Source organism: Choloepus didactylus, chromosome 17 (assembly GCF_015220235.1).
Source record: "Choloepus didactylus isolate mChoDid1 chromosome 17, mChoDid1.pri, whole genome shotgun sequence".
In the NCBI taxonomy this organism is placed as follows: Eukaryota; Metazoa; Chordata; class Mammalia; order Pilosa; family Megalonychidae; genus Choloepus; species Choloepus didactylus.
In genome coordinates this window covers 19,682,339-19,709,554 of record NC_051323.1, presented here as the reverse complement: position 1 = coordinate 19,709,554, position 27,216 = coordinate 19,682,339, and the positions used below count along the sequence as shown (strand labels likewise).

Below are 27,216 nucleotides of genomic sequence, written 5' to 3'. Positions count from 1 at the left end.
CTTCTTGAGAGAAATGTCTATTCAAATCCTTTGCCCATTTTTAATTGGGTTATTTGTTTTTATTGTTGAGTTGTAAGAGTTCTTGGTATATTCTGGACACCAGATATATATGATTTGTAAATATTATCTCCCATTCTACAGGTTGTCTTTTCACTTTCTTGATAGTTCCTTGTGGTAGATTGAATTATGTACCCAGAAAAAACCATGTTCTTAATCTTAATCCATTCCTGCGTGTGAGCCCATTGTAAACAGGACCTTTTGAAGATGTTATTTTTAGTTAAGATATGGCCCAACTGAATGAGGTTAGGTCTTAATTCTATCATGGGCAGCTTTATGAAGAGAAGGGCACAGAGAGGAGTAGAAGTTGTAAGTTGATGGAGCCTGGAAGAGAAAGGAGAGGACACTGCCTTGTGATGGGATAGACAGGAGCTAAGGATTGCTGGTCAGCCAGAAGATACTGACCGCAGGAGGAAGCGCGCCTTCCAGCCACTGAAACCATGAGACAATAAATTCTCATTGTTTAAGTCAACCCATTCTGTGGTATTTGTCATAATAGCTGGGAAACTAAGACAGTCCTCTAAATGTATCTATTTTTTCTTTTGCTTGTGTTTTGGGTATTAGGTTGCTCTTGTGCTTCCTTTGACAGCTAAAATTATGTCCATGTTGGATTTATAGTTTTTATTATATTAATGACTACATTTATTGAATCTCTACTATATGCCGGGCATTTTGCATGTGTTAATTCATTTAATACTACCCACCCACTCACACACATACACACAAATTCTCTGATCTAACTGGTATTAGAGTCATTTTCTAGAGAAAGAAAAACAAACAAAAAGGTTATCTTTTCGAGGTCATTCAGCTATGATGCGACAAAGGCAAGATTCAAACCTACCTTTGCCTAAATGCAGAGCCCATGCTCTTTGTTCTCTACTATTAAATTGCATTTCCTTATGGAATAGCATAGTGTAGAGCTTTTGATTTTGCCAACAAAAGAGGGAATGTACATTTGTATTAGTGTTCTATTTCTTCCATAACAGATTACCACAATTTTAGTGGCTTAAACACACAAATTTATTATCTTACAGTTCTGTAGGTCAGAACTGGTGGGTCTCACCAGACTAAAATCAAGGTATTGACAGTCTGCATTTCCTTCTGGACTCTCTAGGAGAGGACCCACTCCCTTGCTCATTTGGATTTTGGCAGAATTCAGTTCCTTGTGGTTGTAGCACTGAAATTGCCATTTCCTTGCTAGCTGACAGCTGAGGGCCAGTTCTTAGCTTCTAGAATCCATTTGTGCTCCTTGTCTCATGACCTTCTTCCATCTTCAAAGCCAGCAACTGCAGGATGAGTCCCTCTCATGCCTTGAATCTCTCCTCCTCCTCCTTTTATCTCATCTCTGACCCATCTTGTGATTTTCTTTTCTGCTTTTCAAGACTCATGTGATTAGAATGGATCCACCTGGATAATCCAGGGTAACCTCCCTATCTCAAGGTCCTTAACATCACATCTGCAAAGTACCTTTTGCCATGTAAGGTAATGGAGTCACAGGTCTGAGGGAATGGGACCAGGTTATCTCGGGAGGGGCATTATGCCGTCGACCATTTTTACTCAACCAGGCAGAATACAGAGAGTAAGAAGCACAGAGGGATGAGGACAGAACCCTGAAGTAGACTTCAACTAGAGCTAAAGGGACACTGTCCTTAAAGATTCCTGTGTGGAGTTTTGCCTGTTCATGACTTATTACCCCTTTTAACTTGGAAATAATTTTCTCAAAGCTCTTTTGCCTATTCTTTTACCTCCTGATCCAGTCATCTTTAATGGTGCTGATTCTTAGGCAGTGACCACACAAATTTTAGTTTCGCACATAATATCCTGAAATATCTCAGGATGCTCAGCCAATGAATTACTAAATTGGCTGAACATCCCGAAGCTTTTCCAGGAACATCTTGCTCTAGGCAATGGAATAATAGATCATTGCTAGAACTCCCTAAAGCAAGGTAGCTGTGGAAAGCTGGCGACACCTAGATGACAGGTTCCATTGCTGGCAGGCAGGGTCCTTGCCTCAAGTTTTAAACAGGAGAAACCAAGAAGGCAGTCTTCCAATAACCATATTTTTTTCCAACTAAGTCAAGTAAGTTCTATGAAGTATAGACACGTGGATTGGAAAGTATTGGTTTAATTAAAAGAATGGGGTGCATCTTGTGTTAAAAGCTGAGGATCATCAGTGTTAGGAAAGCCAAAATGTCTCCTACTAAATAAATACCATCTGCTGAAACTGAAATATAGGAATCCTTAGGAAGCACATATAAGAAGTTAACAGATAAACCATCTTTAAAGAGGACAAGCTTAAAGCTAGTAGTGATGATCCAGAATCATAGAATACAAAAGATGAAAGGGAACATGAAGATTATCTAATCCAATCTTTTCATTTTAACACTGGGGGAAATGAAAATGCAAGGAATGGATTTTCCCAGGATAAAATAGTTGCTGGCAACATCATAGGTTAAGTTCAGATATCCTGACTTCCCCTTCAATGCTCCATATCCTGGGAGTGGTCTGTACAAAGTGGCTCTATTATTAGTTGTTAAATGGATTTTAACTTCTCAGCCACTTTATTCTGGGGCCTCAGTGAGGAGGAAAAAAAGATGGATAAACAATGCTCATCGTTACCACTGTCAGCAATTCTAGCCTCAGCTCCACTGGAAGCACAGTTCCATTATCTGTGAGTCTAAAGAATATCTTTTCAGAAGTAATAGATAGCAATGACTTATGAAAAGCAATGAACTCTGATTCTCTCCTAAGGCCCAGTGTGCCCAGAAAACTGTAAGACAGCACTGAACTGGAAACCCAATCGCTCTGCACAAGAGACTTTTGTGGGGTATGTGTATGCGTATATGTGAAATTGCCACTGGATTCTGGAGAAATAAAATGGCAAACAAAAGAGTAGGGAAAATGTTTAAAGGTTTCACTTCTGCCACATCTGACTTTTTGCCAAGAATTTTTTTTATTCTATTGCCTCATAAAAAGCAGAAGCCAAAATAAAGAAACTCTGAAACCTATGCTGCCCAGCACAAGACACACTTAACACAAAGCCACAACCACTTTATTCTGTCCAGTCTGCAAAACCTAAAAAAAAAAAAAAAAAAAATCACAAGGAGTCAGTTGGTGTATCTGGGCCTCCCAATTCTAGTGTCTATGCAATTAGCCAGTCACAGCTCTAGCAATTCAATCCTATGATCCCTGTTCAGATAATTGGCTACTAGAGGATAGGGAGCCACTGCCAGCTGTTCTCTGTAAAAGTGGTGGGAGATTTCAGCAGGCTAGACCTTCTACATAACATGCTCCATTCTCTGGGTTTCTGAGGGCCTAAGGCTTTCCAGTGACAGTGGCAACCATACTGAAAAAGGGACACGAGGAAAGCAGTTGGAAGTGCCCAATTAGCTCTTCATATCTTACTTCAGCGTTCTCTGCCAATTCTTAGAATGGGCTACAAAATTTGTAGACTTTAACTTATGGCTACACAGTTTATATATTTATAATATACATTATAATATTATATATTTTTAATTATTCAAAATACTGTACTTGGACTATCAAAATTACAGGGAGCACTTCTCTTGCCTCTCTCTCTTTGCTATACTGACACTCAATATCCTAGGTTGTCACAATCACCTAATATCTTCTCATTTCCCAAACTCTTCATGTATCATCATACTCTACTGTACTCTGTTGGAAAAAGAGACTACTCTGTCCCTCTACAACATTAAAAGTCCTCTGTAAAAGTCACAACACACTTTCCCAATCAGGAGTCAAGTTTTCATTCATCAAAACAGTGTTTCCCAACATGTTCTGTTGAGTTACTTTGACCACTTTCAAGTGACTTCTGTATTTTTTGTTACTGTAGGTTTCCCTAAATACTCTCTGTCAACTTGTAATCAAAGAATTTGGCACCTGGCTCACAGTGTTCCTCTCCATACCAAATCTTACCACCACCATCATCATCGTCCTGGGTGACATGTTATTGGGGAGGGACTTTTATCAGGAGGTATGAATCTATCTACGTTGTGGAAAGAAGAAATATACAACCAAGAATATTTTTAGAAAATGTCCTTACACACTTTTAAACCACTGATCAAAAACTCTTTCTGAAACCCCTACATTTAATGGTGAAAAAGATTGCTTTGCAGAACAATTAATGTCTAAAAGCTAAGGCAAAAGTTTTTCATAATTTTTTCCTTCAACAAACACTTATTGAAGTCTAACACGTGCTAGGCATTGTTTTAGGCACTAAGAATCAAGAAGTTAACAAAATAGGCAAAACTACCCTCATGAAGATCATTGTATAGTGAGAGTAAAACACATTAAACAGGATATATAAAATACATAATACAGTAGATAATAACTCTATGGAGAAAAATAAAGCTGGAAAGAGAATGGAGTCTTGCCTGCATTTGGTTTGGTGGGGTAGGAGGGAGAAATTGCAATCTTAAATAGGGGAGGTTTCAATGAGAAGATGAACTTTAAATGACTTTTCCTGAAGTTGAAAGAGCAAGCGATACAAGTATCTGGGAAAGTGCCTTCCAGGAAGAGTCAATATCACATGCAAAGGCCCTAAGATGGGAGTGTACTTAGCATGTCTGAAAAACAATAAGGAGGCTATTAGAGCTGGAGCAGAGTGAGTGAGGCGAAAAGTAGCAGGAGATAAGGTCAGGGAGTTATTGGATTTGTGTGTGCAGATTCTGTGGGATCTTGTAGGTAATTAAAAGGACACTGGCTTTTACTTACAGTGAAATGGGAAACCACTGGGGGATTCTGGGCAGAGGAGAGACATGATCTGACTTCTGTTTTACTTGCTTCACATTTGAGAATGACCTGTGACAAAGGCAGGCTCATGGAGACCGGTTAAAAAATTACTGCAAGAATACAGTGAGGGACAATGAAAACACGGACCAGGAGAAGAGAAATGATCATTATAAGTGGTTTCTGGATATATTTTGAAAGGAGAGAAAACATTATTTTGTGATAGATGGGATGTGAGAGAAATAAAGGAGTCAAGGATGACTCTAGATTTCTAATCCTAGAAGAAAAAGTAGAAATGCCATTAACTGAGATGACGAGGACTGCAGAAGGAATAGGTTTCTGTGTATGTGTGTGGTGTGGAGGAATCAGGAACTAGTTTCAGGACATTTTAAGCTATAGTAGAATACCATGCACTAAGGGTATTTTATCACATGTGATGAAGATAAGTATATTTCTAGCATGGAGAATAAGACTATGTTACATTCTCAATAGATCAATCACTCTCAGTCAAAGTTCCTCACTGCCTCAGCAAGCATTATTTGTAAACTAATTTAGAAGTCATTCCTAGACAGATATCAACATCTTGAATTGGTTGTAGTTTGTATTGACATTCTGGGCTAATTTTGGAGCTTAGTAATGGAATTACAGAAGTCTCAGAGAGATATGACAAGGATACAATTCTGGATGAACTCCAAGGGTGCACTGGCATTGAAAAATATAGCTCCCATTTGAGAATCGGAATAAAAAGGCAGTAATATGTGACACCTTAACCCAGGTGCTCACCAGGGTTATGATCAGTTGTCTCAACTGAAAAGTCATCTCCTGCTGAAGCAGAAAGAATGATTTCTCAGGTGAGGAGTTACTTTCCTTTCCAGCATGAACCGTCTAGCTGCCCTCCATTATGGCTCTCACTAGAGAAGTCTCAATGTGCTAGGTCCCAGGAACAAACAGCTGAAGTTCCCTTTCCCCGTGTTTGCATAATATTTGGTCTAGCCTTCCCCAATACTGGGAACACTGCACTTGACTCAACAAGATTATAGTAAAGTGAGAATTAAGAGCATGGAGTGGGAGGAAAATGATGGATTCTATTTATTTAAGGGAGTTTGAGTACAAATATTATTCAGAAATTCAATCTATTTCCATTTACCTCTGAAATGCCACAAAACATTAAGTCAATTCATCCATCAAGCACTTACGAAAGCACAATACCTAATAGGAAATGTGTTATACACCGGGAGAGGGGGAAATTCAAGGATAAATAAAACAGGGTCCCTGCCCTTGGTGAATTCAGAATCTAATAGAGAGACAGATGATTAAGCAAGTAATTACAAGAGAATTTGATACATGCCATGATGAAGAGACATACAAAATGTGAGAAACCAAATGGGGCACAATTAATCTACCTGAGAAGGTTAGGAAGGATTTACAAAGAAAATGCTATTTGAGCTTAGTTATGAAGGAGGGGAAGGAGTTTGTCACTCCATCAAGAGGGAGCACTTGGAATAGAGATCTCAAGCTTCCCCAGTCTTGGAATCCAAGAGGTGTTAAGCATGGCCCAGATAGAAACTCTGTACAATTTAAGCATTAACTCCCCATTCTCTCCTCCCATCCCATCCCCTGGTAACCTACATTCTAGATTCTGAGTCTATGAGTTTGCCTATTCTAATTATTTCTTATCAGATACAACACCTGTCCTTTTATGTCTGGCTTATTTCACTCAACATGTCTTCAAGGCTCATCCATGTTGTCCCATGTATCAGAACTTCATTCCTGTTTATGGCAGAATGATATTCCATTGTATGTATATACCATATTTATTCATCCACTCATCGGTTGGTGAACACTTGGGTTGCTTCCATCTTTTAGCAATTGCGAAATATGCCACTAAGAACATTGCTATGACATATTTTGTCATGGATAGCGGTGATGGTAGCACAACATTGTGAGAGTAATTAACAGCACTGACTTACATATTTGAATGTGGTTAAAAGGGGAAATTTTAGGTTGTATATATGCTACTAGAATAAAAATTAAAAACAATAACAACACAGGACTATAAAACACACTGAACCCTGTTGTAAAAAATGATGGACTCTAGTTATTAGTAGAATTATAAAAACGCTCTTTCATGAATTGTAACAAATATACCACACTAATGTAAGGTATTAATAATAAGATAGTATATAAGAACTCTATTATTTTATGCATGATTTCTAATAAAAAAAAAAAAACAAAAACAAACAGTGGCCCAGACAGAGGTTACATGGGGAAGAATGACAGGAAAATGAGGCTAGAAAGATGAACTGAGAACAGACTTGCTTTGCTAGGGTCTGTCCTTTGTTCTTTGGACAGCAGAGAGATTGCAAGGTTTTTTAAGCAGGCAAACGACATGGTCATAATTGTGTTTTAAAAAAATAGTTGGTGGCAGAATGGAAGAAAAGAAACAAAAGACCTTTACTGAAGGCAGTGACATAAAACAGATCAAGAAAAGAAGTAGGAATAAAATAAAGGAGAGTTTCATACTTCAAAGAAAGAACGATGACATATCCACTTCCCTACCCCATCCTCAACCACACAATTTATCGCCACCTCTCACCAATCATATTGCCTCCTTTCATTATTATTTCATCAAGCAGGCAGTGAAAGAAAAGATGTCCATACAGATAGAAAGATAGATGCAGGAAGCTTGTACCCGAGAAGAAGCACAAGGAAAACCATCTACTCTTTTTTAAGTATTTCTGTAAGAGTTTAAAAGAGAAGGAAAAGTAAAAGCATCATATGGAACTCTAACCACACTTGGATTTAGAACATTGGAAACATGTATGAACACGCACACACACACACACAAGCACAATGACAAGTGATAAGCAGTTGTATACACTTCAAAAAGAACAATTACATTTACTTTATCTCATATCACATGTTCACTTTCAATGATGTTGCAAATTTACTTTTGCCCAAAGCAGTTCTTTTTAAAATAGTCTTGGAGAACCACTTCCTTCCCATTGTCACCCTAAGCCTCCCAAGTCACTTAGTACTACAGGGTGCACCAATAGTAGCTTGTTGGGGGGTGGGGTGGGGTGGTGGACAGCATTGCTACAGGGAACATTGCTTCCTGCCTTGATCAGGTGCAAAGCAGCAGAACTCCGGGAAGAATCTGAGAGATGTCTCTCTCACTGATGTTTGGCTTACATGAACACCTCAGTCTTTAAGTTTGCAGAACATAATTTTTTGTACACACTGGAAAATGGAGAAACATTACCTTAACTTTGCTGGCCAACAGTAGGATAATTGCTCTTTTCTGTAGTAACTCTGGAGCCAAGCAATAGTTTGAACATTTTGTATTATTAGCATAGGATTAGATTTCCCCAGGTGATCACAAATTTCAGAGACACCATGAAGAGTGATTCTCAAATGTTTTGGTCACAGAACACTTAAAACCAAAATAAAACACACACAATCAGCTGCTACTGATCCATTATGAAAACTAACAAAAAAAGGCAAGAATCATCACTTCTAACGGCGTCGCAATCTCTCCCTCCTCCAGTATATGTATGCTATTCATTTGGCACTTAATCATATGGTCCCTTTTTATAAGTTAACTTTTTATAAGTATTAGACATGTCTTACTTACTAGCAGTAAGCTAAGATGCACCAAATCAGACTGTGAAAAACTTTTCATCACAGGACAGGGCAGCAAGAATTAAAAATATGGACATTAGCAAATTCTTACCCTTATTGATGTCCATAGACCACTTGGTCTTTTTTATCGATAGCCAAAAAAAAAAAAAAAAAAAAGTGGAATAAAAAATATAAGGGTACTCTCTTATACCTATCAAATTAACCAAAAAACTTAAAATTATAAGACTAATATTGGAAAGGCGACTGTAAAATTAGTGCATGAATACACTGCCAAGAATACTTTAAATTGGTATAACCCTTTGTGATAGGAATCAGCAGCAATACATTATAAAATCCATAAAACTGTTTATAATTCTTGAATAAAGAGACTTCCTTAAGGAGTAATTCAGATTAAAAAGATTTCAGATATGAATACATACATTACAATTTAAATATAAAAACAAAATATTAGAAACAATGCATAAATTTAAAAATACAAATGGCTAATAAATTGATGTGATGTAAAGTTGCTAGACCATTCATAATAAAAACTCTAAGCAAATTAGGAATTAAAAGAAACTTCCTCAACTAATAAAAGGCATAAAAAACCTATACCTATCATCATATTTAATGGTGAAAGACTGACTACTTCTGCCCTTAGATTAGGAACAAGGCAAACAAACCTTCTATTTAACATTGTAGTGGAGCTCCCAGTGCAATAAGGGAAGAAAAAAATGCATCTAGATTAGAAAGGCTTTATCATATGTCTAGAAAATCTCAAGGAATCTATTAAAAAAACTGCTACATCTAATACACGAGTTCAGCAAATTTCAGATTGACAAATACTAAAATCAAATGTAATTCTACATAGTAGCAATGAGCAATTAAAAATGAAATTAATAGAATATTAATAAAATGAACAGGAAACATTTTGGAATAAATCTAACAAAATATGTGCAAGATTTGCTGAAAACTGCAAAGCATTATGAGAGAAATCAAAGAACATAAACAGATGGAGAACAGATTGTGTTCCTGGATAGAAAGATTCAATATTATCATAAAGTCAATTCTCCCCAGTTGATCCTAAATCAAAATTCCAGCAAGCTTGTTTTGTAGAAATTGACAAGCTGATTCTAAACTATATATGTTAAGGGCTTAGAATAAACAAAATGATTTTGAAAAAGAACAAAGGTGGAGGATGCATACCACCTGATTTCAAGATACTACAATGATCAAGATTAGCAAAATGACAGCTATATAGATCAACAGAACAGAATGTAGAGTCTAAAAATAGACTCACATATATGTGCTCAACTGATTTTTGACAAAAGTGTCAAGGCAAATCAATGGAGAAAGCATAGTGTTTTCAACAAATGGTGCTAGAACAATTCGACATTCTATGCAAAAATATGAACCCCAACCCATATTTCACATCATACTTAAAAATTAACTCAAAGTATCATTATAGGCCTAAATGTAAAACCTAACACTATAAAACTCCTAGGAGAAAATATTTTTGACTTTGGATTAGGAAAAGTTTTCTTAGATAGAATACACAGAAAATAAGTCATGAGAGGAAAAACTGATTCATTGGACATTATTAAAACAAACTCAAGCCTTCCTAAAGATACTGGTAAGAAAATGAAAAGACAAGCCACAGACTGGGAAAATTGCCAAACACGTATCTGACAACGGACTGTCAACCAGAATACATACAAAAAACTTATACAACTCAATAATAATTATTTCAAAAATGGACAAAAGACTTGAGCAAGCACTTCACAAAAGAAGAGATGCAGATGCTAAATAAGTGTATGAAATGATTCTCAGAATCACCAGCCATTAGGGAAATCCAAATTAAAATCATTGTGAGATCCCTCTACACACCTATTCGAATGGCTCAAAAAAAAAAAAAGTTTCAGTATCAAATGCTCCCAAGGGTGTAGAGCAACTGCAACTTTCATACATTGCCGATGGGAATGCAAGCTGGTAAAGTCACTTTGGAAAACAGTTTGACAGTTTTTTATAAAGTTAAACATACACTTCCTATATGACTCAGCAATCCTATTCCTGAATATTTACTCTAGGGAATGAAAACATATATCCACATAAAAATCTGTGCATATCATATCAGCATTACTCACAACTGTCAAAGAGGAAACAGCCCAAGCATCCATTAACTGATGAATGGATAAACAAATGACGGTATAACATACAGCGGAATTTTATTCAGCCATAAAAAGGAATGGGGTTGTGATACATACTGCAACAGGCATGAACCTGGAAAACATTATGCTTAGTGAAATAAGTCAGACACAAAAGGACAAATATTGTGTGATTCCACCTATATGAAATATCTAGAATAAGCAAATACATAGAGACAGAAAGTAGATTACAGTTTACCAGGGGCTGAGGAGCAGGGTAATGGGGAGTTTTTGATTAACTGGTACAGAGTTTCCATTTGGGGTGACAAGAAACTTTCAGTAATGGGTGGTGTGTTGAAGTATAACGAAGTAAATGTAATTAATGCCACTGAATTGTACATTTAAAAATGGTTAAAATGACAAATTTTATGTTATATATGTTACCACAATAAAAAAAGGAATGAACTACTAATATATGCAAGAATATGGATGAATCTCAAAAACACTATGCTAAGTGAAAGAAGCAAAAATTAAAAGTATGATTCCATTTATATGGCATTTGCAAAGACAAAACTATAGCATCAGAGCAGTCATTGAGAGACTGGGAGTTGGGGGAGGAGACTGCAGAGGCATGAAGGAATTTTTTGGAAACATTTGTAGTGGTAACAGTTTTTAAGTTTGTAAAAATTTATGGAACTGTATACCTAAGATGCATGAATTTTACTGTATATAAATTATGCCTCGATCCACAAATAGATAAGATTATAACACCAAATGCTGAAGACAATATAGAACAACTGGAGTTTTTTTTACACTGCAGGTAGGAATGGAAAATGGTGTAACCACTTTGGAAAACAGTTTCACAGTTTTAAAAATAAAATTAAACATTCTTATCGTAGACCCAATAATTCCATTTCTAGTGTCACCCAAGAGAAAAACATGCCTACACAAACACTTGCACAGGAATGCTCATAGCAGCCTTATTCATAATAGCCCCAAACTAGAAACAACCAAATGTTCATAAATATCAACAACTGAATGGATAAACAAATTGTGATATAGCCATATAAAGAAATACAATTCATCAACAAAAAGGAACGGATTATTGATACACACACCACCATGGAAAAATTTCAAAAACTGTATGCTGAATGAAAGAAGCCAGACACAAAAGGATACCCATTATTTGATTCCTTTTGTATAAAATTTGAGAAAATGTAAACTAATCTATAGTTAGAGAGACCAGTGGTTGCTTGGGGACTGTCTACAAAGATGCTGTACAAGGGAGTTTATTGGGATGATTGAAATGGTCTTGGTAGTGGTGGTGATGGGTAGAAAGATGAATATATTTGCCAGAACTCATGTACATTTAAAATAGGTTTATTTTATTGCATGTAAATTATACCTGAATAAAATTGATTTAATATATGTCTAAAAATTTTTAAGATGTATTAAATGAAAAAATTGAATATAAAATGGTATATACAGGTATTACAAGCAAGCATATAGAAAAAGACCAGAAAGGGCCCACAAAATACAAAGACAATAGATTTAGTTAGGCTTTATTTTTCATCTTAAAATGTTTTAATATACTATAATTTTTTCATAAATAAACATTTTTATGGAAAAGTAAAGCAAACAACTACTGCTAATTTGGTTAGACATGAAAACTTAGCTCATGAATTATTTTCTGTTTGGTCATCTCTAAGCCAATATATCAGTGAAGAGCTCAGAATACTTAAGAGTTACTATTCTCAATTCCTAACTCCCTGAGAGACAGTAGGAACCCCATTAGGAGTCAGCAGGCAAAAGCACAAGTACCCTAAGTCATGTGATCAATCAGAAAGAGTTAAGAAATCATGCCAGGTCTCCTACCTTGCACTTGGGTATTATCCTCACGTACATGCAGTTCTCAAGTAGGCCTCCACAGCATACAATAACCAGAATAGCTAGTATCATTTATTATATGCTTTCCAAATATCAAGCATCACGATTACATTGTCTTATTTAATGCTTCCAGTATTAAATACAGTTAATATTTATAGCCAAGGAAACTACATTTTAGAGAGGTCAAATAATTTGCCAAACATCACAGCTAGTAACCCAGCTCTGCCCAATTCCTGCCACAAGTAGAGGGAGGGCTCCTGGAATTTGTAGTTAGAGAAGCCCCATTTTCCTGCTGTTTAAGGGGTTGAGGAAAAGAGGGGAGACATCATAAGTTTAATAGTTCAACAAGAGTTTTCTCTCCCTACCTAAGGGGATTGGAAAACTGCTGAGCGCTCAGCAATTATTTAGAAGAGATTCCAAACACAGCTCTCCGCAAACCTACTGGGAACAGATCCTGACTCCCTAGATTGATTGGGATTTTGTCTATATAACTAGTCACCAGAGTCAGTTCTTCTTTTCCACTGGATATTCTTAGCAAGTACTACAGAGTAAAATAAGGAAAGGGAATATCAAAAGTTATCCTAGGGAAGTGAGCTGTCCTTTCACACCAGTGCTATCCAGAAGGGCTTCATGCCCAAGTTCACTTTCATTTCACATGTAACAATCCCTTAGTCACATTTTGGAATATCATAAAATATCACCCTCGCTCTCTCTCCCCTTCTCCCTCCCCCTTCCCCCATTCTCAACGAGTTATTTTGCTTTTGAAATTAAGAAAGACCAAGAAAGAAATGATCCTGGCTAGTCAAGGAGGAGCTATTTTAGGAGGTGAGAATTCCGTAGATATGACTGTTTTTGCATGTGAAATTGCTCCCTTTGTAGCTCCCCCCCACTGGCATACACCCAACAAAAGGCTCCTTCTTGAGTACCACTGCCTTAGAGAATCAAGGTCTCCCGATTCTACCTTTGCCTCCTCAACGCACTCACTCTGGCTTGTCCCCTATTGCAGATCTTTCTTCCATGTCAGTTCCTATTCCATGTTTGCTTGCCCCTTTAGGACTGTCCTTTTGTTTCTTTGCCTTCATTGATGCTGTGTGATTCCCCTTTCCCGGCTAGTTTTTCCTTATTCCTTTCCCCGTTCCCGGTTACTGAGCTTGTCTAGAAGGAGAGCTTTAACCTCTAGATCAAAGTTCTAGATGCTCTTTTTGGTCCCTTTCCTCCAGGACTCATCCTTGTGATTGTGCCTCCCAGGTAGCTAATTCTCTTACAACTAAGGGGGCTTGGCTTCTTACACATACCACATTCTCTAAATCTGGGCCCTTGGTTGTCACTCTCTGCTGCCCTCCAGCGGCTACGAGTAGAATGCAACAGTTAGAAATTGGTTCCAAGTCCTGGCTCTGCTGCTCTTTCCTTAGCCTATCAGAGTCCTCTAGTAGGATGCTAGGTGGTGCAGTTAATGGAACTGAGATTAATGCCCAGAACACAGTAAGCTTTCTTTAACCCAGCACTACCGTAACAGCCTTGATACCACTGCTACTTCCACGGAAATTCATTGGTGATTCTTTCGTTGAGACTCCAGAAGATAGTATTATCTCAGAAACTTGAAGTTCCAGGTTTGTAGGCATGTGTATTGATGCTGTGTGTTGAAGTAGGTTTAGGTAGGAAGTTCTGGACAACTCTGTCCATCAAACTTTAGGTTAGACTCCCCATCTAACATAAGACGGTGCCAATATGGGTCGACAGTAACAATGGATAATGTTAGTTGGGGAGATCCATTAGTCGAAAAGCCAAACCCAATGAATTGTTCATGGGTAAATATACAAAGGCCTGGTGTTACGTCTTCTGCTACCCAAAAGGTTGCTCTTGACTGCTTCTAACTGAAGGATTTTTACCCACTTCTTTTCTTTACATATCCACCATCTATACAGTTTAAGTGCCCAACAGGGCCCCCTGTGCCTGTTATTCATGAGCTAGCATTTCCAGACACACCAACTGCCTAGGGCAAGGGCCTGTAGAGAGACCCAGAAGCTACTCCCGTCCAAGCACGACTGTACAAAGAACCAAGTGTCTGGGGCCAACACTCCTAACAAGTGGGTGTGCCTCCTCTCCCTGGAAAATAAAATATACAGTGAAGTTCCTCAGTTCTTTCCCTTTAGGATCCCAATATTCTCTATTTAACAAATCATTGGGGAGTCTACCTCTTATGAGATTACTATGGCCTCACTGTGGTTACCATCTGCCACTATAATTTGTTCCCTCAGCTGAATCTTAACCTCTTGGAAAATCTCTATAAGGACTTTAAGAAATTAGACCTCTTAAGTGCTAATTATCCCTAGTTGGGGGTGGGGGGTAGTGAATAGAAAATGGCCTTCCAAACATGCACTGATGCTATCTGATTCATTAAATGCCTGGTTTGTTTCCTAGGACTTAAAGACATATATTATTTTCTGTACCAAAGAATGGTGCTCTGCTTGGCAGGAGATCCTGGTTTGGAAAAAAATGAATTCTGTATTAAATCAGAAAAGGCCCTGAGGTAGGATTTCTGAGCTCATCTCCTCCCCAGTTAAGAGGCTGGTATGACATGAGACAAAATGTCAGAGTTCTCCTCCAATCAGCTAAGACATTCAGCAAATCCCAGAATTTGTTACATATTATTCACAATTCCTTCCATAAATTGTCCCTGATGACTCTGGTTACTAATGTCCCAAGCAAGGCAAGGAGATATATCTGGCTGCAGAGGCTCTTGTAGCACCCAAATAGCTGAAAGTCTTATTTGCCTTTGCCCCATCCTTGTGTACGTTCGTTAACCCATCCTTGGCTTATATATTATATAGTTCAGGTCAAAGACTCTAGTTCAGTGGGATCTATTCTCAGAAATGTTCCCATTTCTATTTTTTTTTTTTTTTTAACAGATTCATGTCCAGAAGATGTTAGCTCTTTCCTGCTTGGGAAAATGAGTTATTTGCTGATGGAGCTTCCTTTAACGTTGGAGGTATCACCCTGAAGGTTATGGGTATCCAGTGAAAATCTGTCAAAACAACCTGGGCAAACCAGAAAACTGATTCCAAAAGCCAAAGGACCACTCATTGAAGTACTTCAAGTTGCCATCCAATTTCTGCCAGACTGCCAAACTAAAACTAAAAGTTATATTCTGAAAGCCTGTGTTATCATTGTATGGCAGACTTGGCCTTGCTCTGGGAGATCTTGCCAGAAAACTCTGAAGCTGTCTCTAAAACTGACCAATATATAATCAATACATAAAAATTAAACATCTAGATGGAAGGACATCACTGAAAGCACCAGGGCATTCCAAAGAGAAATTCTGGGAAGAGCAGAATGTCGAAAAGGTCTAATTTATAGGCACGAGTAACACACAGAATGTAAGCTCCACAAGGGGAGAGACCATGTTCTAGTCACTGCACTATACACACTGCCTATGACAGTGCTAAGCATTCTGTTGAATGAATGAATGAATACTTCCTTATTAGGGAGGTCTATATCCAAGTGCTTGCGGTACCTGCATGAAGACATGGAATTTGGTCTGCAGGTACTTTTAACAGCTTTGTAATGGAAAAGAAATCTGTATAGGTGGTCTGATGTACTACTACATCCTATTCATATCCAAAATGCCTTTGAGATATGATTACTCTGAACTTCATTTCTTATCTGCCCTCGCTACATATACTTGCTACTGTATTGGTGGGGCAGATAATCTTGCAAAATAATGTGCTTAATGGCTTAAACCATTCCTTCCAATCCCCACCATCCACATCAGCCATCTTCCAACTCCATGAGTTATTAAGCTATTTGATTTCTGACTCTGGTTCAGATGACTCCCAGTTTTACAAGTCACTATTCAAGATCACATACAATCTAAATGTCAGACAATATTTCAAATGAGCACTTCTTCTTTTTCCTCCATGACTCCTTGACAAGTGGTCAGTAAATATTTGAGAAAACCACAGGCCACCCTAAAGGACCCAAGTCACCTCCCAGCAGGTTAAGGACCAATATTAAGAAGTGTATGTGGAAGAAGGCTCTCTTCCTATTAAATACAGTCTACCAGTTGTGATGTAAAAAGAGAAGACTGACACCTGAGGCCTTTTAAGATGTGAAACTGCCCCCCCCCACCCACCTCACCAGTGCCACTTCCTATCTAGTCTCCTAATTAGGAGGTAGTTTAGACTTTAGGGAGATACATTAAAAAAGAAATCCTACTGAATGTATACAATTTTTTATATGTGCTATTCAGACAAAATCAGTTTTTGATATATATGGGTTTTCTACTGATGGTGGAATACAAATGATTTTTTTAAAACGTTAAAATTTTTCCATATGAGTCAAAAGCAGTCAACCAAAGAGGGAATGTTCTTATAAAGTGACTTCAGGCAGAGCAAAAGAGAAGGGAAGATGGTTTGATTTGAAAATCAAAATTTTATTGAATAGGATCAAGATAGGATGGGAAATAGGACGGGCGGTTCTACATAGGTTGCTTCTTGAGTTGTTCTCAGATTTCCCTACCTCTGTACCTCTAAAAGAATAGCATCAGAATTTGTTCAGCTTTCCAAAAGAAATACACAGTTTTTTCTCTTAGGTCCTATGGCTGTTTTTAAGGCAGGTTAAATATCTGCAATGGAAATGCACTGTGTTTACTTTAGACTGTAGGTTTAGAAATTGGGGAATAACTGGCCTAGAGGGAATGTCACCAGCTCAATCTAAAAAAAGCTCTAGATATCTTGGGACGGCTTTGCTGCATAAGAGTTGTTGCCAACAAACCCCATTCAGGAGATCTGATGCAACGTCAAAACCTAGTTCATTCAGTTTTATAAAAACTTAAGTACATCGGAAGTAAATAATGGTTGGAGCCAAGAAACAGAAAACAATGTGACAATACTAAAGAGAAGAATATCCTCAAACCTGTTCCTGTTGGTCAAGCATGCAACACGTTGCAAATTAAATAAATAAAAATAATATAAAAAGTATCTGAGGAAGTTAAAATCCCCTAATGAATGTGAATAATAGAACTGTGAAAAGTTTGGGGTAGTCGTAAATAAACAGCATTTGATAAGGAAAGGCTGAGACATTAAAGAGGTCCAACAGTGTGACTTAAAACCCTGTGGATCGCACTCCCTTTATCTATTGCATGGATGGATGAGGAGAAAAACGGAGACAAAAACTAAATGGAAAATGGGGTGGGATGAGGGGGGACGATTTGGGTGTTCTTTTCTACTTTTATTTTTTATTCTTATTCTGATTCTTTCTGATGTAAGGAAGATGTTCAGAAATAGATTGTGGTGATGAATCCGTAACCATATGATAGTACTGTGAACAGTTGATAGTACACCATGGATGACTGTATGGTATGTGAACATATTTCAATAAAACTGAATTTAATTAAAAAAAAAAAAAAGAGGTCCGAGAGGAAACTGAACAACAAAAATAAGGAGAGAAGAGAAATTAAGCAACAAGGTTTTAAAGAAAATAACCTAATACTCAAAGGGGAAAAAAAATAGTCTAGATCCTAGTTAAACCAACACATACATACATACTCTTGCTTTTAAACAAAACTTAAGTCTGCTGTTTTCTATGCCTGAAATGTCTTCTCTCATCAATGCCAACTTTCTGTCAGCCTAACTCTTCACTTTTTCCATGAAATATTTTAAAACTACTCAGGACCACAAAGACTTCTTCACTTCAGAGCCTCATTTTGCATTTGTAGATATAATCTGGATCCTGACTTGGTACCGTATAATTTTCTAATTGCACTGTGTTATTATAAGTCTTTTTTCCAACTGGAGTATAAGCTGGAGTCTGTCCTCCCATTCTTTGAATTTGGGCTGGCCTTGTGACTAGCTCTGGCCAACATTATATGGTAGAAGTGATAATTTGCAAGTTCCAAAGTCTAGGCCTCAAGGGGTTTGCACATTTCCTCTCGCTGTCTTGGAACCTTGACAAGACGTCATGTGAACAAGCCTGAGATAGGCTGCTGGTGGATGAGAGATCATGTGGAACAGAGAAGAGTTAGTGTAGCTGAGGCATCCTAGACCACTTACTCACCAGCCAATGTAGTAGCTGACCTCAAAGTACAGTTCAGCTCAGCTGAACACAGCCTAATTTGCCAATCTGTAGAATCTTGAGCTAAATAAACGGTTCTTGTTTTAAGCCAACAAGTTTTGGGGTGATCTGTTATGCAGCAAAAGCTGCTGAAATAATTGAAACATACACAATGCTTCCTCCCTCTAACATAATACTTACAGCAGTATGCTTTATATTAGAATCAATTATTTGCTGATCACTCTTGAAGGACAGAGACTGTATTATATGCATTTGTGTATTCCTACAGCCCCTAGGTAGAGCTTTGTACAAAGGAGTCATGCAGAGTTTGATAAAATAAACTGAAATGAAATCAACTGAAGTCCAAATTGTGGTGTTCCTCAGCATTATCTACTTAATGTTTAACCTTGGAAGGAAACACAAACCACAGTACTGTTAAATAATCAAATAACTACTAAGAACCTACCATTGGCTGTGTATTTGTAATTCCTGATATGAACCATTAAAAACCAGTAATTATTAGTACTTGGAGTGTACATGTCACTTCAAGATTGTTACTAAGCCCTTCTCAAAATTCAGTATTAATCCAAATTTTAATTTTGATAGAAATAGACACATATTTCAGATGTACAAACACATGACTTGGTACTGCAATTCTACTTGTATGGACTTGCAGATATAGAGGGTAAAGAATGTCAGAGAAGAAGATTTTGATTTGTACTGCCTAATTCACATTATTTTTAATAACAGGTTTTCTAAACCCAGAAATTTGACAAATGAGCTATGTATATAAATGTACTTTAACTTTGAAGTGCTATACAAATGTAAAATATCATGAAAGCTTACTCATTCAAAATGTCATTTCACTCTTTTTCCTTAGGAAGTAGGAAATTAAGATTGGGCAGGACAGGTGAGAAAGGATAGTTTTAATATCCATATCTAATTTGCTTCCTTATGAAATCCGATTGCTTTTAAATGACACTCTGCTATTACAGTCTATTCAGAAATGATTTCGTTATTCCATGTTTTGAATATTTAAAAAATTATCATTCAATTGATAGTGTCTGAAAAACACTCTAAAGCAAGAGAACATGAAAGTATGATCAGAATGAATATACTCATAAACCAGTGAGCAAATGCACTCAATGACAGTAAAAGAATATCCTTGCTGCACTGTAATGGGGACAGATCCCCTTCTGACCTGGGCGCGTTCCCTATAATTTGCTTTAACATTAACTTCTCCCTTTAATTTCTGCCATTCCTTTTTAATATTTCTATCTTTGATTCATAAAGGGCATAACAAGCAAATCATTTAATAAGCTGGATAACGGAATTAGGATCTAAAAAGGTTTAGACAGGTCAGATGATAAAATCTATCTTGTTTTAATATGTCTAAAAGAAAAATATGGACCAATAAGAGCACAATCTCCAATTTTGGTCCATAAAATCAACTATATAAGGTCTAGACAGGGGAAAGGTAACAATGCTACATGTGGAAAAGGCTATCCCAGTAGATAAGAAGCTTGGTAAATCAGGAATAGAAAGCCTGTACTCATCCCCCAATTAGAGATGCACTAACAAAACATAAAGAATTAAAATGAGATCGATTTCAATCAACTTAAGAAGTATCTTTCTAATAATCAAATTGTCCTCAGATGGAACTTGCTGCTTTAGGGTAGTGAGTTCTCCTCAGGAGGGATATTCAAGCATAACCTAGAGTGCTTCACAAGGATTTAAGCATCAACCCAAAGGTACACTACATGATTTCTAAGATTAGCCTACAAACCTGAAATTCATTAATTCTATGTTAGGATTCTATTCTAGGACACACATTCAAGGGCATTTCCTCATGTCTCATTTGAGGTCAACAGATCTCCTCTGGAAACATACCCTCAGGCTTTCTGTTTATAGTTTGAACATTTCTACAGCTCAGAAAAAAGTCTCCCTTTAAAAAGATGCCACTTAAGTAAGTTCTGAGAATACCTAAAATCAACTGCAAAGAATCAAATATTTTTAGCATAACATGTGGAAGGATCATTTCTCTCTAAATGATTCAACCTACTTGGGGGTTGCTAAAATTATGAGCCATAGCCTGAGAGCTGGGAAAGTTTCAAAAAGGTTGGAAAAATGATCCCTTTGAGCTGTTTTAACAGAAACAGACCTAAGTAGATATTAAGTGAAGGATTCAATAGGAAGGGGCATACTCTTTCATTATTAGTAAAATTTTGGAGTTTGGTTTCTATTACTAAAACATGAAAGAAACTCTGGGAACAGAAATGTAATAGAAACTAGGAACTTAAGGATAATGTGTGCAGTGAGAGTTCACAAGTACTGGGCATTCATCCCTAGCTCAGAACCACCTTATTTTGGCTGTGTTTTCTAACTTACACCCTCAGTTAACATTTTCTGTGAACATTAGTTGCTTTCCATAGGGACTAAAACCACAAACTAGAGAAAATAACCAGACTTCCTTCTCATAGTGAGAAGGGAAAATTTTTCCTTGGATGTGTTACACCAATGAAATTTAATTTCTGCCTTCCAGGAAAAGCCAATTGACTTAGAAGTTTCTGAGAAGCCACAGGAGAAAAGAATTCAACAGACATCACCCCACAAAACCCTAAAGCAAAAACCCAGACTTTGGACCAGTCAGGGGGTTAAAACTTGAATGTTTCAGCTGAGTTGCTGAAACCACAGGTGGAAGGTCTGAAATGTAGGAAGAGATACTCAGTTCTACTTGTGACCATGCTGGGAAAGCCCTTATCTGTAAGAGAACTCCCATCCCGGCCCCAAATATTAAGTGGACACACGTTTCTGGGACGCGGACTGAATCCTCAAACTTTGGCGAGTCTGTAGAGACACAATTTTCTGTTTTCTGCTTAACAGGGCTTTCCAGAATTGTCATCAGATGACAGATTACACCACCCATCCACAAGGATTCAGGGGTAGCTCAGGCCATCCATTATGGGTTAAAAGCTGTTCCCGCATGAATCAAGTCACAGTGGTAAGGAGACTATCGATACAAGGGGTCCTACAGCTTTAAGAAATACCCGGGCATCTAAAAGTTTTCAGAATGCAAACTATGTCAGCTCTGAAAACAAGAGGCACTGCATCATTATGGCAGGAGAAACAAAGCCAGCCCCCTTTTTTAAAACAGACAAAAAAAAAAAAAGATTGTTTTAATAGGAGAGAAGCATCAGTCATTGATTCTTACTTCATTCACACTTTTATCCAACCCCATCCATCTTCAGAGTGAAGAGATGACAGAGTCCAGTTAACTCTCTCCCTGTTTGGGCCCCCGCCCATCCTGCTCCTCTCTATCCAAATCACCAAGGCCTACCAACCCACCCATTTCAGTCTGTAAGGAACAACCCTATAGAACTGCTCTTTCTATCAGACAGTCTTGCCAAAACTCAGGTTTGCCTACATATGAGCTTTCATTGCATCACTGTAATAGGCTTGCCTATTAGGTTAGTATGACAGATCAGGATCTTTGCTAATCATCTTCATAAACGACCACTTACTCACTCATGGCTGACAACATTCTGCAAAGGAAAGGATGGGAAGACTTAAGGCTGAAGGAAAAAGTCAACAAACCAAACCAACAACACAATGTAAAATATTTCATTCTTCTTAAATGCTGCTGCCCACATTATCTGCAAACAAAAGTTCTCCATGCAGGCAGTCTCTGCATCAGTGCACCTGTTTAGCAATGGTTTGCTGAGTTATTTTTTTGCTGTGTTTGCAAAAGTCAACTACAACACAAGGGGTCACATCACTTGAGGGTCACTTGAGTCCCTCTACTCTTTGGGTCCCTCCTCCCACCCCTGTCTTCCCATCTACCCACAAAACCTTTAACTCCACCATAGCTAAGGATCTCAGATAGCTAAATAAAAGAGGTGGCCTCAAACACAGGGAAAAATCCTTAGGTCTCCAGTGTGAATCGCCAACGCCAATCCCCCTCGCCTCCCCTTTTCCTTAAGACCTGATGGTCTTCAGTCACACATCTTAAAAGAAAAACAAAAAACAAAAACACAAAGACTTACTTGTCTCAAGTCGATGAAGGCCAACTGCAGCGTGTCCTCCTGGAACCCAGGCACCGGGCCGGATCTGGCAAACTCTGTGGGAAAGAAAAGAGGATAAAAAGCGCCTTTAACTAACCATGGACAGGGAGATTGGCAGACAGATGACAGGGAAGACAAGAGAGGCTGGGGGAGAGGAGGACCAAGCTTCTAAGGAGTCATGTCTCTCTCCCTTCAGCTTCTTTGTTTGCCCTTCAAAATTCGTGTCATCAAAACACCATTAATTCCAGCGTCCTGACAGCAAGGAAACTGTACTAATTCGACCTGAAATTTATTCCCATGAGCCGCGCTGGGCTTGGAGTATTTGTTTTGTGAATGGACAAACAACTTGCAAAGGAGGGGGGGAGGAGAAAAAGTTTTTCCTCTCAACACAATAAAATCTTCAGCTGTGAAACTCTTTTCAGTTCCGAAAGCTATTTATATTTTAGATCGCTGAAGGAATTTTCTAATTTCACGCCTGTCACCTCATTCTCCAAGCATTTATCAAAAAATATTCTCTGCCACATCATTAATTATTCCCTCACTGATTATTTTTATTATCTCATGAGTGCAGTATTGCCAACACACACACACACACACACACACACACACACACACACACACACACACATCCTAGCAGCAGAAGCTGCCCCAATCCAGTACGTAGCTTTTGAGCAAAGGACTGTTCGCAGATATGAAAAAGCCCATCTAATAAACCTCACTGCAAAAACGTAGGAAACATTTGCACAATCCAACCTCCTGGTATATTCTTTGTTCTTGACTTCTACTTCCATTCCACTCTCAAAAACTCCTTCTTCTCTTCACTCTACCCTAATTTAGACTTAGGTCAAAGAGATCACATGAATGCTATTTGCAATTTACAGCAGCACCTTGGGTACATGCACAATTTATGACTCTGGCTTCTACATCGTTAACAAGAAGATAACTGCACAGGGCTATAGGGACAAATACTAGTAACAGTTAAGAATGTCAAGTTTTATTGTCCCAGAGCCCTGCTGATTATGAAATCAAAAGGTCTTGTTTAAGCCCCTATATACACATATAAACACACATACACACACACACATGCAAATTCAAAAGCTGGATAGCCACTATGTCTTCAACTTTCTCTGTGAAGTCAAAATGTGATGGACATTTAATATTGATCTACTACAAAAATAATTCACTTGATATGAAATAATTAGAATAAGCAAACTCAGAGTTAGAATCTAGAATATAAGTTACCAGGGGACAGGGTGGCAGTAGGGAATAGACAGTTAAGGCTTAAAATGTACAGAGTTTCTATTTGGTATGATGGAAAAATTTTGGTAATGGATGGTGGTGATGGTAGCACAACATTATGAACCTAATTAATAGTAGTGAATTATACATTTGAATGTGGTTAAAAGGGGAAATTACAGGTTGTATTTATGATACTAGAATACAGATTTAAAAAAATCCATGGAACTGCACAACACAGTGAACCCTAAGGTAAACCATGGACTACAGTCAATAGTACGATTATAAAGATGTGCGTTTACCAATTGCAACAAACGTATCAACCAACGCAAAAGTCTTAATAATAAGGTGGCATATGGAAACCCTATAATTTATGTATGATTTTTCTGTAAATCCTCAACTTCTCTAATAAAAAAAAAACAAAAAAACTCAAGTGTGTCTGTGCAAAGCAAACATGAAAAAGGAACTGTTTTCCTTTCAACTATATTTTTCTCCATTTCCTTTGATCTGATAATGAAAGTGCTATGGACTCATTTTAAAAGCTTCCAAAATATAAAGAGGAATGAAAAAACCCACTCATAATCTCATAATCTTACCTCTCCGTAGCAGCCTCAGTTAACGTTATGAAGTGAGTGCTCCCAGTCATATTTCATATGAACATTTTATCTTATATTTTAAAACATTTATACTTTCTGATGTTAGTAACATCTTTAATATATTTTAAAAACTGACTCTGGAAGAACAACTGTGTTTTTAAGGGTATATTGAGTCACAAAGTCAAAGGAGATCTACTTTATGGATGTACTGAATTTTTTTATAATAACAAAAATTGCTATTCTGTAGCCAATTACAAAATAGCTAATTCTGGTAATAATACACTGGTAATAATCATATCAACTTTCTCTAAGTAAAGCACTCAAATGTTTGGCCTAGAAAAAGACTTATAGTGCCAATTCACTAATTCATCCAGAACAGTAAGTGAATTTCTTCTAATGATTTGTCCTGGATATAGAACAGTGTTTCTTAACTTTTGTTGGGTCACAGACCTTCTGAGAATTCAGTGAAAACTATGGACCGTCTTCCTAGAGAAATGCATATTCACTCAAAATGCTAATTATAATAATCAATTATGATATGCCAGGCAGTCTGCCAACTGTTTTAATGTGTTATTTTTTTTAATCCTCATAGCAGCACTATAAGGAATGCACTGTCATTATCCTCTTTTTGAGTTAAAGACACTGAAACTTAAGAAAGTTAAGTAATTTGCCCAAGCCCAGAGAACTAATAAGTAGGGGCTCAAACTCCAATTTCATGACCCCAGAATCCATTCTCTTAATCATTGAACACCTTATTATTAGGAAGCTTACGAACTCCCTAAAACTTTTATTAATATTCAGGGTAAGGACCCCTTGCCTACTGCAATCCAAAGATTTCTGTTGGCAGTAAAGAATATATACAGTTAATGAATCCTGTTATTTGTATACTTAATTAAAACACAAATGTTTGTTGAGCATCTACTATTTTGAGTAATTGTTAGGTTCTGTGATTTGATCCTTAACCTTAAAAAGTTTACTATCTTAATGGAAAGAAATATATACACAAAACAAGGAGAAAAATACAAATATGAAGCTGAATAAATAGTAAATAGATATTTCTATAAGCTATACATGAAAATTAATCTCTTTGCTATACCTTGATGCAACTGTCATTCATTGATTCCCTGATTATAAAAGGGAAAATCAAACCTAAAAGGTCACCATGTCCTTTGAGAACCTGGCAGATTAAGTGTGTCATAAAAATTCGGTCTATAAAATGAGATCCTGAGAACTCAATATGCATCACATCCAGATTCCTAAGTGACTTCATCAGCATCATCTATTAGCCCCAGGGTGCATGCCCAATAATGAGATTTAAGACTGTGTAGCCAGCTCCCAAGCATTCCAACTCTGCATCACAGAGAAATTCTGTTGAGTTGGATATATGTAGGGCAGCAGATCACCTTGATCATTGCTGCATTCTGACTCAAGTAGAGTTCCTACCTACAGAGGACATAATAAATAGCTTAGAGGCACATGGAGACTCATCTTCAAATGATGCAGCATAGCCTTGATTCGGGCAGGAGCAATAGGGATAATCTAGCAGCCATCAGGCATGGATGCTTATTTATGCTGACTACCTGACAATCAAGGCTTTCAAAAATAGGGCTGTGGCTACAATTCAAAGAACCAGTTTCAATAGCAGCATGGTTTGGAAAAATTCTGCATCTGAATTTAACCAACTCCTGCATATGTGATTATCACAAATAATGGCTGTTGTGAGATATTAAGAGTGGATTATATCAAATTTCTACTAACATGGTCTTCATCAAGTATTTGCACATTTTAGAATTTCACTCTTTTAGAACTTTAATCACTTGGGCTATACAGATGATAGAATTCATTTATAAATTAATGTTCTTCTCAAGGTAAATAGAAACTTCAGTGCTGCTAATTATGCTATATATTTTATCTCCTTCCATTTATGATAGTCATTTTTGTTTGAAATGTCTAAAAGAATATTCTGCGAATGGTTGTATAATATAGTTGTATTATATTTTAATTAATTTAATAAATTGTTTTAGAATTTCATTTCATGTAACATTCCAATAATGCTTACAACCCAAGTTGTTATTTTAAAAAGTGGGGCCAGTCTCTTTCTCTAGCTAAGCCAACTCGGCAGGTGAACTCACTGCCCTTCCCCCTACATGGGATCTGACTCCCAGGGGTGCAAATCTCCCTGGCAATGCGGGATATGGCTCCCGGGTATGAATCTGCACCCAACATCACAGGACTGAGAACATCTTCTTGACCAAAAGTGGGATGCAAAATGAAATGAAATAAAGTTTCAGTGGCTGAGAGATTCCAAATGAAGCCGAGAGGTCACTCTGGTAGGCACTCTTATGCACTATACAGATAACCATTTTTAGGTTTTAATGCATTGGAATAGCTAGAAGTAAATACCTGAAAGTATCAAGCTGCAACCCAGTAGCCTTGCCTCTTGAAGACAATTGTATAGCAATGTAGCTTACAAGGGGTGACAGTGTGATTGTGAAAGCCTTGTGGATCACACTCCCTTTATCCAGGGTATGGATGGTTGAATAGAAAAATGGGGACAAAAAAACAATGAAAAATAGGGTGTGTGTTGGGGGTTATTTGGGTGTTTATTTTTATTTTTATTTTTTTATTCTTATTTTCACTTTTTCTGGTACAAGGAAAATGTTCAAAAAATAGATTGGGGTGATGAATGCACACCTATATGATGGTACTGTGAACAACTGATTGTACACTTTGGATGATTATATGGTATGTGAATATATCACATTAAAATTAAATTAAAAAAACAGTGGGGCCAGGACCTTATAAAAACCCTTT

At 37.4% G+C, this 27,216-nt stretch overlaps 1 protein-coding gene across 4 annotated transcripts in view; it reads right to left on the bottom strand.

Moving 5' to 3' along the window:
- EXOC6B (exocyst complex component 6B) overlaps positions 1-27,216 on the bottom strand; it is a 702,542-nt gene that overhangs the window by 148,570 nt on the left and 526,756 nt on the right. For all 4 annotated transcript variants that reach the window (XR_005212435.1, XM_037807499.1, XM_037807500.1 and 1 more), the window contains one exon: positions 22,553-22,626. Coding sequence is in view for 3 of the 4 variants with exons in the window: in XM_037807499.1 (XP_037663427.1) it covers positions 22,553-22,626 (74 nt within the window). In the remaining variant the exon portion in view is untranslated. The remainder of the gene's footprint in view (positions 1-22,552; positions 22,627-27,216) is intronic.